Source organism: Coloeus monedula (genome assembly GCF_965178545.1).
Source record: "Coloeus monedula genome assembly, chromosome: 7".
Classification (NCBI taxonomy): Eukaryota; Metazoa; Chordata; class Aves; order Passeriformes; family Corvidae; genus Coloeus; species Coloeus monedula.
The window spans coordinates 5376785-5392224 of record NC_138787.1 but is presented as its reverse complement, the minus strand read 5'-3'; the positions used below and the strand labels follow the sequence as shown (position 1 = coordinate 5392224).

General features: G+C 41.8%; 1 protein-coding gene across 1 annotated transcript in view; it reads right to left on the bottom strand.

The window, feature by feature from the left end:
• Positions 1 to 15440, bottom strand: part of UNC80 (unc-80 homolog, NALCN channel complex subunit) — a gene marked incomplete at both ends in the record, with an annotated part of 145668 nt that overhangs the window by 27824 nt on the left and 102404 nt on the right. Inside the window, 12 exons of the mRNA XM_082284923.1 lie at positions 782 to 1000; positions 1315 to 1350; positions 3419 to 3511; positions 3722 to 3892; positions 4585 to 4681; positions 6333 to 6471; positions 7133 to 7267; positions 9869 to 10137; positions 11010 to 11190; positions 13480 to 13581; positions 13937 to 14026; positions 14915 to 15009. Of these exons, the coding sequence (XP_082141049.1) occupies positions 782 to 1000; positions 1315 to 1350; positions 3419 to 3511; positions 3722 to 3892; positions 4585 to 4681; positions 6333 to 6471; positions 7133 to 7267; positions 9869 to 10137; positions 11010 to 11190; positions 13480 to 13581; positions 13937 to 14026; positions 14915 to 15009 (1627 nt within the window). The remainder of the gene's footprint in view (positions 1 to 781; positions 1001 to 1314; positions 1351 to 3418; positions 3512 to 3721; positions 3893 to 4584; positions 4682 to 6332; positions 6472 to 7132; positions 7268 to 9868; positions 10138 to 11009; positions 11191 to 13479; positions 13582 to 13936; positions 14027 to 14914; positions 15010 to 15440) is intronic.

Below are 15440 nucleotides of genomic sequence, written 5' to 3'. Positions count from 1 at the left end.
TCATTTTAACTGCTGTAACCCCTGACCATGAGAGATCTTCTCTCTTGAAGAGTGCAGTATTTGCCAGCTGCTAGTGTAAATGAAAAACTGACAAAAGAATCAGGTTTATTCACTCTTGTCCCAGTTATTGCTTCTCAGTAGCAACTTACATTATTTTGTGTTTACATGAAGAGCAAATTCAGAGAATCAGGCCCAGAGTGCTAGGAGGCCCTACCCCCAACTTCTTCTAGGTCAGCACCATGTGAAACCATTTGCATCCTACCCATGAGCTGGACTCAGTGCAGCACTTCAAGAAAAGACTTGTGCATCTGCTGCATCACATGCTGAGATGCTGGTCCTGTAAATGCCTTCTGTCCCATCCTCCCCTGTATTTCAGGCAGCTAGAAAGCGGTTGTTCTGCCTTTCTTGCTTGTGAGCTGCTGGCTCTGATGCACAGTGCCTCTGGAGAGGATAAAGGTTGTATTCAGCGAGGTAGGCAGCTTCCCCACCCCTTGTCCTGCAGAGACAGACTTATCTGCTCTGCTCCTTGCTGCCACTTGTCCTGATATACCAGATGGAGCTGTTTCAGATGGGGTCTGAATGAGACCAGAGGAAAGCTTAAGAAACCTTCCTTATACACAAGCAGGATCAGTACAATCTAAGGAACATCCAAAAAACTGCATGTTTCAGACAAAACTATACAACCAAAAAGCAATTCCATCTGTTCTTATGAAAAAGAAAGGGCTAAAAGAAAGGAACCCCCCTGAAATGAACAAGTAAAAGCAGAATGCCTGGTGAATACCTCATGTGGGACTTCACATCCAGCAGCTCCAGAGAAGTCACTCGGGGCTCACCAGCCAGATTCTGCAAAATCTTCAGCCTCGGACCACAGTGCTTGTAAAACTCTGTGCAGATATTCAGCAGTGACTCCCGTGGTCTCCTGAACTCCTCTCTGGCAATTCGTTCATCCAGCTCCTCTCGGGGAAGACCCTGGCCCTCCTCCAATAAGTGAAGGTTCTCCCTGGAGGATACAAAGTAAGATACAGTAGAAAGCGTTATATGCAGTAGATCATCAGGGATAGATTACAGCAACTTCTTCATCTTGTTTTTGCAACAGATGCTTTCCTCTGCAATTGAAAGAAAGGTAGTTGCATCTGCAATTAAGAAACAAAAAAGGGAAGTTAAAATCTGCCAAGTCTTGCTAAAAATGTAAATATTTTCTGTATGAGCTATCCTTTGATACGCTCCCCTGAAAAAAGGCTGCCTGTCACAGCAACAGTATGTGGGAATGGTTCATCACTCATTGGGGGAGACTGGGATAAAATTTTACTGTACCTGATAAAGTGTAGTTTGGCTCCCTGTTCTGGGTACCTGGGAAAACAGAAACAGTGAGGTTGTAAACAGCAACTTAGTAGTGCCTAAACTTGCCTTTCTAAAAGAAAGTGACACTATTCTAACCCAGACATTTATGCATCATGGTCAGGATGGTGTCTTGTGTCACTGGAACGATGCCTACACGTAGTTACTGACCACACTGAATTGCCTTTACCTCCCAGCTTCCATCAAAACACATATTGCTAGAGTTATTGACCTTGTTCTGAAAGGAAAAATTCGGACTTAAAAATTGTTGCTCTCTTTCAAGTGACTTTTACTGATTTTCACCCCAGTGCTCAGCCTGTTTCCCAAAACCAGAGCTCACCAAGTGGAAAGAATACCTCAGCATGGTTATTATGTTTTATTGTCATTTTGTCTTGCTACTTCTTTTTCAGAATGCATTAATAGACCCTGAACTACTTGGCTAACATGTCCAAGGCTTAATCAGTAATCATTCTAACATCATGAGACTTCTGCTGTTGCTAGCAGATGTCTGTTGCAATGATAACACAACAGAAGCAACAAGTCCAGGAAACCTGGAGCAGTGCAAAAATATTTTGGATCAGAGGCTGAATGTTTGATAATTAGAAAAATCTGGAAATGTAAGTCAAGATGCCTGAGTCACACTGCATTGGGAATGCCTACACTTTCTGTCAGCAGATACATATTAACTGCTCTCCAAAATCAGCAGATAGACAATAAAGTACTACTTTCCATTACACCTTATTTTCCTTAGACTGAGCAATCTTTCGAAGGAAGTAAATGGCAAATGTCCACTTCAGACTTGAGCATGTCTGGTTTATCTGCTGGTTTATCATGTCTGGATTTTATCTGCTTCTCAGATCAGGGATTGAAAGTCAAAGCCATGTTTCATCCCTGACTGAATAGATTTTAAAGAATAACAGACTCATGCCAGGAGTTACCAACCAAGATGTGTACACATTTATAAACTGACATAATAGGCCTTTGATGATCCATGCAGAAATTGATTTCTAGATCCCTTGAATTAAAAAAAAAAAAAAAAAAGACGGGTAATAACTTGGAAAACTCTGGAAAAACAGCTGCCCAAGCTTCTGCTAGGGTACAATTCCCCTTCCAGTTCAGCACAAACATTCAGATTTTTAGCACAGTAAGACATAGTCTGGTCAGGAGAAGGCAGGGCTACCTACTGCAAAGAAAAAACTTCACAATCCCAAATGCTTGTGGGTGGATTTTGTTACAAGATTTCTTAAGCCCTTCTTCTATGACCAAGTAAATTGTCAGTGGCCTTGTCTGATTTGCAGCAGCCTAACTGGAATGGCCACTATGGCCAAGGAGCAGAATTACAGTTCACTACTGCCATGTCCTTCTTTGTTTCCCTCTTCTGTGTGAAAGTTCTTTGGTGTTCTGTTTGGTTGGGTTTTGGGATTATTTAAGAAGGACAAGAAGATCTTCAGGCATCCTTTCATTTCTCTCAAATTGTCAGTTATGCTTCCTCTGCTATCTGAAACTGTAAAAAACCCCCAGATCAATGTGGAGGTAAAGATCATAGAAAGAGACCATAGGGTATGCACAGGGAAATGGGAAAGGAACTAAAGAAAACTAGAGGAGGTGCCAGTCTGCGAGCCTCAACTAGCAGGCAGTTTGTGTTTGTACAGCTGTTCAGCCCCTTAGAACAAGGCCAGAAGAATCTGACCCTTCTGCCATCCAAGCATGCTCTGCCCACTGGTCAGTTTGACAGTGGACTCAGCAGGAAGCAAAGCAGAGAATGAGTGAGCTTCAGCAATATACTTCCAGAGGGCAAAAAGGGGAATGAGTAATTTAGGATGCGAGTCCTCCAGTTTGGTACCCTGGTCTTCTATTTAGATACATTGTTTTAAACTAGAAATCCTAGTCTTGGGTATTGTGGTTACCAAGAGAAATGCGGTCCTGAGGAATGTGCTCTTTTTATGTGACTGTTTTCTCCCACAGTGCAGTACCCCAGAGCACTCCCTCAGGCCAAGCACTCTGAGCAATGAGATGTTACCTTACTGAAAAAACCCCCCAACAAACGGTTTCAAAAAATGAGAAAGAAAAAAAGCCTTACCTGGTGTTCACACCTGCTGACATGGTGTGGTTTGCCGTTGTGGTCCCTTTATGGCCTTGGTCACATCGACTCATCTGTGGGGCTGTCATAGGCCTGGCAAAGAGAAGGTGAACAGCACACTCCACATTAAATCTAAAAAGCACACAGAAGTTCTGTTCTTGCTCTGAATTCTGGCATTAATTTTTCCAAGTCTAAAACTCAACCATTAATCAAGCTAAGCTGCGTGTTGTGGCCTCCTGTGCATTCCCTCTCTCCACACAGACAACCAAATGCAGGCTCAACCCCTTGGCTCATGTGTGTTACCTGGTGAGAACTTCTACACTGTACAAGAGGGCCTGCAAAGAGGTGGCAAGGGCACCCATAGAAGCAATCTCCTCCCGAGCTGCTGTCCCAGTGTCCACTTGAGAGGTTTGTTGCTTCAATTTTTGCAAGTAACAGGGAACCAGCGCTTCCAAGACCATCAGCATCTGGAGGCTGGAAAAATAACAATACTTGGTCTGTTTTATTTTGTCATTCCTAAACTCACATTAGGTAGAGGCTTAGGTTTCTATCTGAAGACCCTGGATCTGTCACTAGGCATATGATTTCATTGCTTCTCACTAGAAGTCTTGAGACAAAGAAAAAACTGGATTAGGAACTTCAGGGGGAAACTAGATGACACATGAAACAATGATAATAATAAAACCCTCTGAACTTTCAGGTATCTTCCAAATATGTCATCCATTTGCTAACAAGCATTTTCCTTTCCAAAGACTCTCTCATTCTCTGATTCCCTCTTGCAAACTAACATTTGTACTTAAATTATCTCCCCTCTTTCTGCTATCTTCCTGTTCCCTCCAGCTGCCTGCTTCTCACCCTCCAGTTCCCTCTCCATTGCTCCTCTGATGACAGAAACTGACAGGATATAGTGTGATCCCCACCGGGAAACATGGCTTACATGTTGCTGCCCTGGCTGCCATCCAGCTTAGTGCTGCACCAGCAGCTGGCAGGACTTGGAGCTGGTGCCCTAGGAAAGGGTAACAGGCAGAGGCTTGGCCTCAGAGAAGCCCCATACTTGGAATGCATTTCTATAGCCACTGCCTCCATTTGCAGCCTTGCTTTCACGTACCATATGCAACTTCTATGCCTTTTCTGAGTCTGCACAAATCAAGACAACAGATTATCACCTTCTGAATGACTCAGGAGCATAAGCCACCACTGTCACACACAGCTTGATGGCTTCACTGATGGAAAAGGTCAAGTCTTCATTCCCATAGCAGAAGTCTGAGGGAGTAAAGCAGTATGAGAAGACTATCACGTGATCATACTAACTATGAAAGGAGCTAGCACACTTCTTTTTCCCCCCTCTCCTATTGCTTGCTTTTCATGTTAACAATGCCCAACAGGCTCTTGGACAGATAAAAATTTATCTCTAGAAAAGAAACATATGCTGCACTCCTACTTGAACCATACTGCCCAAGAACTCAGTAGGTTAAACAGCTCTCAGCAGGTCACTCACTGCTGAGCAAAAGACCTACAGAGTGCTGTTTCAATCATCACTCATCAAAAGCTAAGTCTTAAGCTCATACATGGCAAGGACACGTGTCAAATTAATGATAATTTTTATGTTCCCTATGTTTTTTCTTAGATGTTCCAACCACAGAAAAAATGATGCTGATGCACCACTGATGGCAGAAGATAGTTTTACTTCTAATCAAACCCCTTATATACTCATAGCCACATGGTTGCCAACACAAAAGTGAGTCTGTTTTGCTAGAGATTTCAGAAAAAGCTTTCAAAAGCATTTAAGTCACATATTACAAATATCACTTTGGGGATAATTAGTTCCGGGCGCTAAGAAACTAAAAAGAATAATATTTGTAGAAGAGTAATATTTTTAGTAGAACTATAGTCCTGTTTTCAAAAGTGACTTTGTTATGTGGGAGCCCAAGTCAAAGTTAAGGTCCTAAAACATGTAAATAATTTTGAACAACAGAACTTGGAAGTCAGTTGTTTTAGATAATTCTGATCTTCATATGGATGATACCAGATAGACAACATACTCATTTACAGTCTCATCATCAACTCATACCTGAGAATTTTTAGAGCTGTTTATAATAGCTCTCCACAGAAACCTCCAAGATTTTATATAAATGTGTGGTACAATCCACAAAGAAGAAGAAATATCTTCTGTTTCCATATCACTTTATATATTATAAGTTTGTATATAATTGTGCAGCATTATAAAATCCCACTTTATTACAGAGCTTTAACTCTAAGGCCAGACAGGCTTCGCAGTGCATCAAGATAACTAGTATTTAAGAGAAGTGCAAATTTGGAATCCTCCTTATAAAAATCAGCAAAAATCACAAAGCAGCCAAATTCTTAAATGTGGCATTGCATGGATAACTATCAAGAGACAGAATGTCCTGGATACACCATACAGACATATATAACCTAATTTATGATAAATCAACACTCCCCCAGGAGCTCAGCACTGCTGAATGTCTGAATTGTATCACCATCATCTACTAGTCACAGTCTGGCCATGAGAGAGGATGCCTTTTTTTCCTGCCTGTATGCAGCAGAGCAGAGGATGACACTGACCTTGTCAGCATAATACAGTTTATTAGGCATCTTTATTCTTCACCCACACATGTTAAAATTCAAAATGCCAGAGTCTAGTCTCAGATTAGAAGGCTTAAAGCAGAAAAAGTAGCTTTGGAATAAAATTAATTGATAATTCCCCTCCTGCAGAAAATATCAAAAGGATGATGGTAATAAAGCCAGTATTAAAAGCCTCATGAGGCATAAGAAACAGATAGGACATTCCTAAAGAAGAGAAGGGCTCTGAAGAAATTGTGCTGCATCAAATGTCTGTTGAATCAATAATCAATAAACCAGAATTACTGAATAAAGGGTGCTTTATTATTACCTAATGACTTGAGAGGCTTTTCTGCTTTCACCAGCTCTAAGATCTCCAAAATATCTGGAGTATCTCCCTCCAAAGACAGCAGCAGGTCAAACAGGCACTGAGCTGACACTCCTTTGCTGGTTCCATTGTTTGTAGCATCCTGTTCCAACAAGAGACATTCATATAATCCCAGGAATATTTACCTGGAGGTGTGGACAATCTTTGTTTTTGACAACGGGTCCACATGGAGTTCAAGAGCTCACTGCTCTCAAACAGTAAGCCTTGCCTGACTCAACAGACTGATGCTACAGTGGGAGCATGAGCTGAAAACTGCACACAGATCTTTGCTGCCCTGTGAAGGACAAAGATAGGTGTGCTGACAGTGCCCCACTTCAAACTAAGATTCCATTAACTTGACTGAACTCACTAAAATGTTAAAACATAATTAATGAATATTTCAAAACATGACTAATTTAATCTTACACTTCACATGTACTAAAATTTGGCATTAAGCTTTTAATTCCTGTTGCTGGATTCTAAGAATGGATTTGCATTTAAAGAGTTACAAGTCATTATTGTCCTTTTATAATATATTTATACACTGAAATTTAAAGTGAGACCACATTTACTGGCCTGGACACCAGCAGCCTGCTATCTCAGCACCCCGCTCCATCAAGTGAAACACAGAAGTGTGCAGAAATAACTCAGGACCTGGTTCTGTGCAGCAGCGATTGTTCTCTCCTTGCGACCTCTGATGGGAAGTGGCTGCACACACAGGCTTCCCCCCCCACCCCCGAGACAAGAGAATGGCTCTTACTCACAGGGAACTCTAGGAGAGGGGCCACACTGGCAAACAGCTGCAAGATAAAGGGCTTGCGGTGCAGGACGTAGAACTGGCGACACGCGAACTCAATCGCCTGGCGCAGCTGGGGATTGCTTTCGTAGTCGGAGTACACCTGAGCACATGGAAAAGGACATGGAGGCAATACTCCAGTGGAAGAGCTCTTCACCTCTTAAGCCCAGCTTGAATCAACTACAGCACTGTCATTCCTGATAGGTTTGTCTAACACACTTTTAAAGATGGAGACTGGACCACCATCCCTGGCAATGCATTTCAGGGACCAAATATTCTCAGGAAAAAAGTTTGCTTTTCATGCTTGAACCTTCTTCACATTATTAGTCCAATATTTTTTGTCCTACATATCAAGGTGGATTCCTTCCCTCTCCTTCCTAGAAGCACTTTATATGTTAGAAGCCAGTTAGTACTTTCTTCTTGAATCTTCATATTTTTCAGTCAACCAAATCTTCCAGTCCTTTCTCACAAGACATGCTTTCTACATGAACATCCCTCTTTTCCTGCAGTCTCTTGAATTAACTGATGCTTTCTCTGAGCTGGATAGAGCCAGTACGTCCAGTCAGGACTGCTGCTGATGAAAGCAGAATTATTCCATCTTTTTCACATGATACAAATCTCTGTAGTCAACCCCGACTGGCATTTGAGATATTTTTCTCTTCTATCCTTCAGTAGAAGGATGCTGTTGATTCATGTTTGGCTTCAGATCTGTAACTCCAATATTCTGTCCTGCTGAGGTGCCACTGAATCAGTTACTTTTCCTCCCACATTCTGTGACTGATGATTCAAAAGTAAGGTCTAAGCTGACCAATATGGTGTGTTGGTTTGGGCTTGGTTTTTTTTCAGACTGCATCTCTAGTTTGTCATGACAATTTGAACTCTTACTCTGTCCTCCAACATAGTGACAGTGCCACCCACTTTTACAATATTTAAAGGTTTTTAGAGTGGCATTTCCTTCAGGGCTGGCCATTGAACCATGCAGACAGTATGCTGCCAAAAGGTGGGATTTATTTCTCAGTTATGTAAATAGTATGAATTCCTAGGAATAACTTCTCTGTGTGAGACCTCTGCAGAGACTTTTCAGTGCTCTGGTAGGTTGAGGAAATTAGCACAGCTTTAATACAACCAGAACCCTCTAGCATGAGGATGAGGCCAGACAATTACCAGCAGTATCTCCTTTAGCTGAGAAAAGGGAAATAATTAGCTGTATATGCATTTTACCAAGGAAAATGGAAAAACCTGCAAGAAAAGAGCTGTGTGGGAGTATGTGCATGTATGCATCAGGAACTGAGCTTCAGTTAGTGCCTGGATCAAGCCCAGAAGTGGTAAAAGAACTGACCACAAACCAACCAGCTGATCTTAGGTGTCTGGCACAGAGAAATGAAAGTCTGCAAAACCAAAAAGCTCAGCAGCACTTGCATTTTCTTTTGGAATTGCTTTTTTAACCTCCCAGGAGTGGTATTTCAATAATTCAGTAGTTGACAATAACTGAGAGTGAGGATAGGAAAGAATTACAAACTAATTTCTCTCAATATGAAAATGAAGGGAGAATCCTTTGCAGGACTGAGTGGTTACTGTTGAGGACTTCAAATTATGTTATTAGGCTATTTTATTTCAAAATGTCTTGTTTCTCATTAATAAACCCAGGCACTGCTGACCTGCATCCAATTCATACTTATCTAATCATGTAAGGCAGGATATCAGACTTTCCAGTTACTACAGAGCTTGCTTAGATAGCTAAAGTAATCACTGGTCTTAATTATTATGCTCTGTTAACTGTGTGAAAATGAACATGTACAGGGATGATTCTTTTCTGTATTTGCATTATAATACTAAATCTCTACTTAGATACTGTCTTTGAGCCCTGCAGGAATAATCCTGTCTGTAAAAGAACTATTTTTTAAAATTTTATTTTCAGCAGCTGATTTTTTTTCAAGAATCAAAAGGAAAAGAGGCCCACTTTTTCATCTTGAAGTGAAGAGAAACTCCACTTCTGACACTTCCAATATTTCTCATCACTCAGAAGAAAAGACAACATGCAGCTTTTCATAAACATTTTGAGTTATTTTTGTACTTAGAAAGTGAATATAATTTAGTTTCAATCAGCAAGTAGTAAATCCAGATATTTCAACTATTTCCCAAACTTCAGCCATCCCTGAAGGAAAAACCACGAAGAGATGCCCAAGGTCCAAAAATTGTCCAGAAATTTCACATTTCTGTGCAGAAATACACAGGAAGGAAAACAGACATTTATTTACTTAACACAAAGGAGAACAGAAAATGTAATTTACTCAAGAGGGAAATAGAAAGCTAATTTGGGCCATCCCACTGTTGCCTTCTTGGGGCACCTAAAAGCTCTCATGAGGACTCAGCAGATCAACGTTTCCCTGTTAAGTGTCAATTCCATCATGGAATCACAGGGTGGTTTAGGTTGGAAGGGACCTTAAAGCCCATCCAGTTCCACACCCTGCCATGGGCAGGGACACGTTCCACCAGACTAGGTTGCTTCAATCCCTGTTCAACTTGACCTTGAACACTCACAGGGATAGGGCAGCCACAGCTTCTCTGGGTAACCTGTGCCAGGGCCTCACCACCCTCACAGGAAGAATTTCTTCCTAAGGTCTGACCTAAAGCTGCTCTCTGTCAGCAAGACACAGTGCTCGCTTGGCAGAGTTCCCTTGCATTGCTCCTGGGCATAGCTCACCTGCAGCATGCTGGGCAGCACCCACTGGTACCCGCTGAGGGAGAAGAGGTGGTTGAAGTGCACGGCTGTGTTGATGACTGTGGCAGCGTACTGCCTCAGCAGGGCACTGTCCTCAGGGTGCAGGATCAGGGCACCGTTGAACACGTTCAGGAACAGCATGATCTCATCCCCCCATGGGAACTCACTGGGCATGCCAAGGAACATCTCTTCCAGCAGTTTAATCCACAGGCTTTTCTGAAGGGTATCTAGACCAAAGAGCTCTTTCCCAGCTGCAGGGGAGGAGAGTAATCAACACCAACAGCAGTCAACTCTGTCCACCACAACCAGCCTCACTTCCCTGCAAAGAACCATCCCACAGCAATGACCGTCCTTCTGCCTTTTTAAAATTATTTCACCCAGCCTGAGTTTCTATAAGTGCCCACAGGGCTTGAGCAAACCTTGACTGAAAGCTTCAGTATGAAGATAAGGAATGATAAATATCACAGCTCACTAATATGCTGGTTGGACACTCTTCTCTTAAAAAATGGGAGATCTGAGCTTGTACATGCATCATCTGCCTCACACAGAGACTGTGCAGATTTATGCTGAGTTTTTATGTTCCAGGTGTCCCACACATTATAGGAGACTGATGCAGTCACAATAATGCTTCTGAAATCAAGTGCCTTAATGGCTGTTACAGAACATGCCAATGCTTACCACTGTGCAAAAATGGCCTATTTAACCTATTTAACATCAGGCTGGAAACCCTACTTTACATTCAGAGCAAAGTTTCTCTGTGGACTGTTTCCTTATCCCTGCTGCAGAATTTGCCTAGTCTTCATTGGATGTCAATTGCTTCCTCAAAGCAGACAGCAAAGGACTTCAGGCAAACCTTTCTGGGTAGTCTCATGCATGATTTTAATACTCAATTAAAACTTATTCTCATTTGGGTCCAAAGAAAGTAGCCTTTTCTGGAGAATTCTAACAGTGAAGCTCTTTCAGCTGCTGTGCTTACAAACCAACAGGTCTGTATCAGTTTCTGTAGGAAGAGATTCATCAGCTTCCAGAAAAGCGGTAAGCCTGCGTGCTTCTAAGGCAAATGAGGCACTGAAACCTTCTGGGCCTTGTGCAGTGCTCCAGGAAAGCTGCCGAAGGATCATACCTTGGGGATCACTGAAGAGTGAGAACTCAGCATCAACGGCACTTCGGGGAAATGAAGGCAGGCGGAGGAGGTCCTCCTGGAGCATGGACACATGAGACTGCTTGTGGGCTGGAGGAATCTTCTGCGTCAGTGAGATCAGGAACAGCACCCGCCCCACTTCCTCCAGCTTGCGGGTGAACACCTGGCAGAGAAAAAGAGACGAAGATCGGTATCAGCCTAATTCAAAAGCTCTTTGAAATGTATATGCACTTCATCAGGTTCACTTCCACGGCTTTCTCTGATGGGAGGGATGCTGCACTCATGGCTCAGAGGATCATGATGAAATTCACAGGGCTGGTGCTGCACCCTCTCACTAGAATTTGTGTGACCACTGTTCTCCAGCCCAGCTCTGCAAAGATGGATTGTGCTTGTAAAAATGACTCTAATAACATTTTCTATTTCATTCAGTCTTCTGGAGGACCCTAAGTAGTTGCAGAACAATTTTCAACTTTGCCATGGGTTTTTCTGTAGATTAATGTAAGCCCCAGGGTGGTCAGAGAAACCATTGCCAAACTGAAAGCCATATGGTTGTAGTTCCTCTCTGCAAGGTCTTAGACTACAGTTAACAAGAAGTTGGAATTGCTATCTACCTTCTGGGATGAGGCGGGCTGACATCTGGCCATGGAAAGTATATGTATGATTGTAAAAGAAAAGTAGACAATAAAACAAAGCAGACCAGATTCTGCTTTGTTACTGTAGTGTTACTGCAAAGGAGCAAAATCTTGCTTGATTTCAGATTATCACTTCCGGTTTATACCAGCTGGGGAACCGAATTCCATTCTACCAGCCTACTTTGAACTTGTGATTGGTAGGACTAGCCAGGCTAGATATTCTATTTCTATTTTGATGCTAGAAGTAACCATTAAAGCAGAGTGATGTTTAGTTTCAGAAGCAACTCTCTTTGGAAGCAGTTTTGAGATGGCTTGTAGCTACTGGGACGAAGCCAAAACCAAAACTTGAAGCATGTGGTTTAACATGTGACAAACATCAGCTTCACCTGCCTTGCTGTGACATTGCTCTGAAGTGCACTCAGCTCAAAATTCGGTGCTCAACCAAGCAACAAAAAAAAATACTTTTCCATGGATTGCTTCTCTGTGGGTGGTTACTACAGTGTTGCTTTATTTGCTGAAGCTGGATGTTTTCCAGCAACATCTTGTATGACTACAGAGAGGCTAGCAAATGTGTGATACAAGTTTAACCTTAGAAATAATTTGGGCTCCAAGTACTCTAAATATAAAAATGTGGAAAGTAAAACAATGCCCTGACAAAAATGGGAAGCTCATTTTAATATTTTTGGATCACATAGGGTGTATTAAACTCATTTATTTGTGGGACATCTTTTTGAACCAGACTAATTTCTGTTAGAGAAGCAACCAAGTTGATTCCAAGTAAGTTCAGATTTTTATTGATTTTCTACTGACAGATGCAGCACACGAAATACTGCCCTATTCTGTGCCATACACATATGAGATTGCATTAGCTATATTTTCCATTATTTTAGATGCTAGTAGCTCTTAAGCAGCTTTATAGCTGCCTTTCATAACCACTCCTGATGATATTTTCCTACTCTCAGTAAAAACACGACTACAATACCTGATTTTTGGCTACAAAAATACAACTGTTAATAACAAATGCATAATGTTTAACCACATTCCCACATATCTTTTTTAATTTTCTGCTTATTACCATCCTCTGCAGACACAGTTACAACAATTTTCTCTAAACATTTAGCTCTGTGCTACTGCGACATGTGGCTTCTAAAGGCAGTGTAAGATCAATACCAATGTCTCACTGCCTAAACACATGTAGGCGTTTGCAATTCATTAAAAGCACTGCATTGCCACTCTATTTAGGGTGCAGTTCCTAAGGGAGAGCTCCTGGGAACTGCAGAACATCAGCAGGACAGATCATCAAGTCACAAAGCTGGAAGATAGGGAGGACAGTGCTCTTCTGAGGGCAGATATTCCCCTAACCAAACACATAATGCTGTCCCTCTGGAGTAGCTGTGATAAAGTCTGACATCAGAGAGCAGGACAAGGAAGAAAGGCAGGTAACAATCCCTAAAGGGAGAAAAGTAGAGTAGATAATTCCTGCTCCCCAGCCCGGAGGTCATGTTAAATAAAGGAATAAACAACTTCTGAAGCTGAGGCAACTGAAGCTTTTCTGGCCAAGTATAAGAGAATGCAAAATGATCCACCTAAAGGAAACTGGGTGGACAGAATAGGGGAGGGGGAATTCACATCCCACTATTTACTCTTCTTGCAATAATGTACAGTATATGTGGCCCCAAGGCAGATTTTATGCTGATTGCTACTTCTCCAGCAAAGCTCTTAATCTGCATGCAACATGAGGGAAAGCCTTTAAAGGCAAAAAAAAAAAATTATTTTCAGGGTTTGTTTCTGGGAAGAGGTGTTTGGTGACAGTAAGATACCTGTTTCTGAATGAGCTCTTGACCCTTTTCTGGCTGCATCTGCACCAGGTTGAGCTGGGGAGAAACTGATCTCCGGAAAGGATAAATATCACGGACATAGGTCTGCCAGGAAAGGAAAAAAGTGTATTTTAAATAAATGTAATTACCATGGCATCACTCAACAGAATGGAATAAAGGGCCCTTAGCCCTTTCTGAAGGGCAGGGGCTTTCCGACAGTGTCAGGCATTGTGAAAGAGCACAAACAGAAGAGAAATTTGATCTTTTCTAAGAAAACTAGACATTCTTGACTTAAGAGCAAGGGACTCCTCTTCAGCCTCTTCCCTCTTCTCTCAAACTCCAATCTTTCACCACACATAACTAAAGATGTGATGTCCACAGGACAGAGCTATTTATAGGCTGCTTGTTCAAGATGAAAAGTCACAAGAACGAAATCACGTGGACCCAATCTTTGCCTTACCTTGTTGTAATGAATGAGATTCCAACGCTTATCCATTAAAAAATAATGAGAAGACTGAGTTTCAGGTATGTTAAAAAACTCCAAACATTCCTGAAAAGAAAGAAATCAAAATACCTTGTTACTTTTTAGATGTTTTGTACAAATACCACATCTGAAAGAAGAATATCCATCTAATAATCTATAAAGGCACAAACATGCATGCCTCAATCAGACTGGCACATTAATTATTAATTTGGCTTTAATTATTTCTTTTTTTAATCATGAAGTACCTGAGTATGTTTGTGATAATCAGGGCATGCAGACATCACAATCCTGAACACTGATGTTACTTATCTCGATGTCTTCATATCACACATATTTGTCTGACTGTATGAGCCATATGGGCCTGGGTATTTATCAAGATTTAGTGATAGGTGATATGCAGAGACACTAAAGTTCTGACCCATCAAAACACTGAGATGTGATTTCCAGTAAAATCTAACATAGTCAGACAAACTGAAGGCTATTACAAATCTGTTTCCTATGTGGCTCAGTTAAAACAACCCAGGAATTTTTTGGCAGAAAGGGGAAGTGACCACATAGCTCCTGGATCCCAAAATATCGTTGTGGCTACTGAACCATCATTTTCACTCCGATCTCAATCAACCTGTTGTCTCTAGTGTTGATAAAACCAAACATTTAAATGATTTATGTATTTATCAAAAGTATACAGGAAATACCCAACAGGCTGCAGTGTCTCCAAATGTGCTTGCATTTGTGGGGTTTGGGCTTTCTGTGAGTTCAGAGCATTTTTATTATCCTTAAACATGGGAACCCGTGTATTGCAACCAAGCTCCCCTCACAGGGAGACAGACATGCCTGTGAGCAGAACTTCCCTCCCTGACACTGGAACAGGACGATCAGGCAGAATGGATTGCTGGCATACACGTATGGCAGGTAAATGTAAGCAGTTTGTCCAGCTCAAAAACTCACTCCTACCTTCAGAAGAGCCTCAAACTGTGTGTCCTCGTGGACTGGTAACTGCGTTGGGATGTCACACTCATTCTGTCCGTGCACGACAAGGGTTTTTGTGCCTAGAGGAAGAAAAGTTGCATTCTCCCTGGCCTCTTTAATTAACTCAATTTCAAGAGACTGCCCATGGAGGAAGAGTGGTACTTAAAATTCATTCCTGGACAGGCAGACAGACCATGTGAGTCCTGTCTGGAACCATTAAGTAGGGTTAATATATTCCCACACTTCCACAGTTGATGAGAAATTGATATGTTTTTAAAGGAAAAGATGGCTTTAGTAGCAACTTTCAACTCTGAGGAAGAAACATACATAAAAGGTCGAACCTGTTTATCAGCAAAGTATCTCATCTGACTCATGTTTCCCAGAGTCTGAACGGTAGTTTTACAATGATGATCCTGCCAGCCTTTCACAGCCCAACTGGCACAAAACTGTGGGTTGAAATACTGTTTTAATTCACTTTCTGTTTGCTTCTTTTAGAGCTCTTACAGGGTTT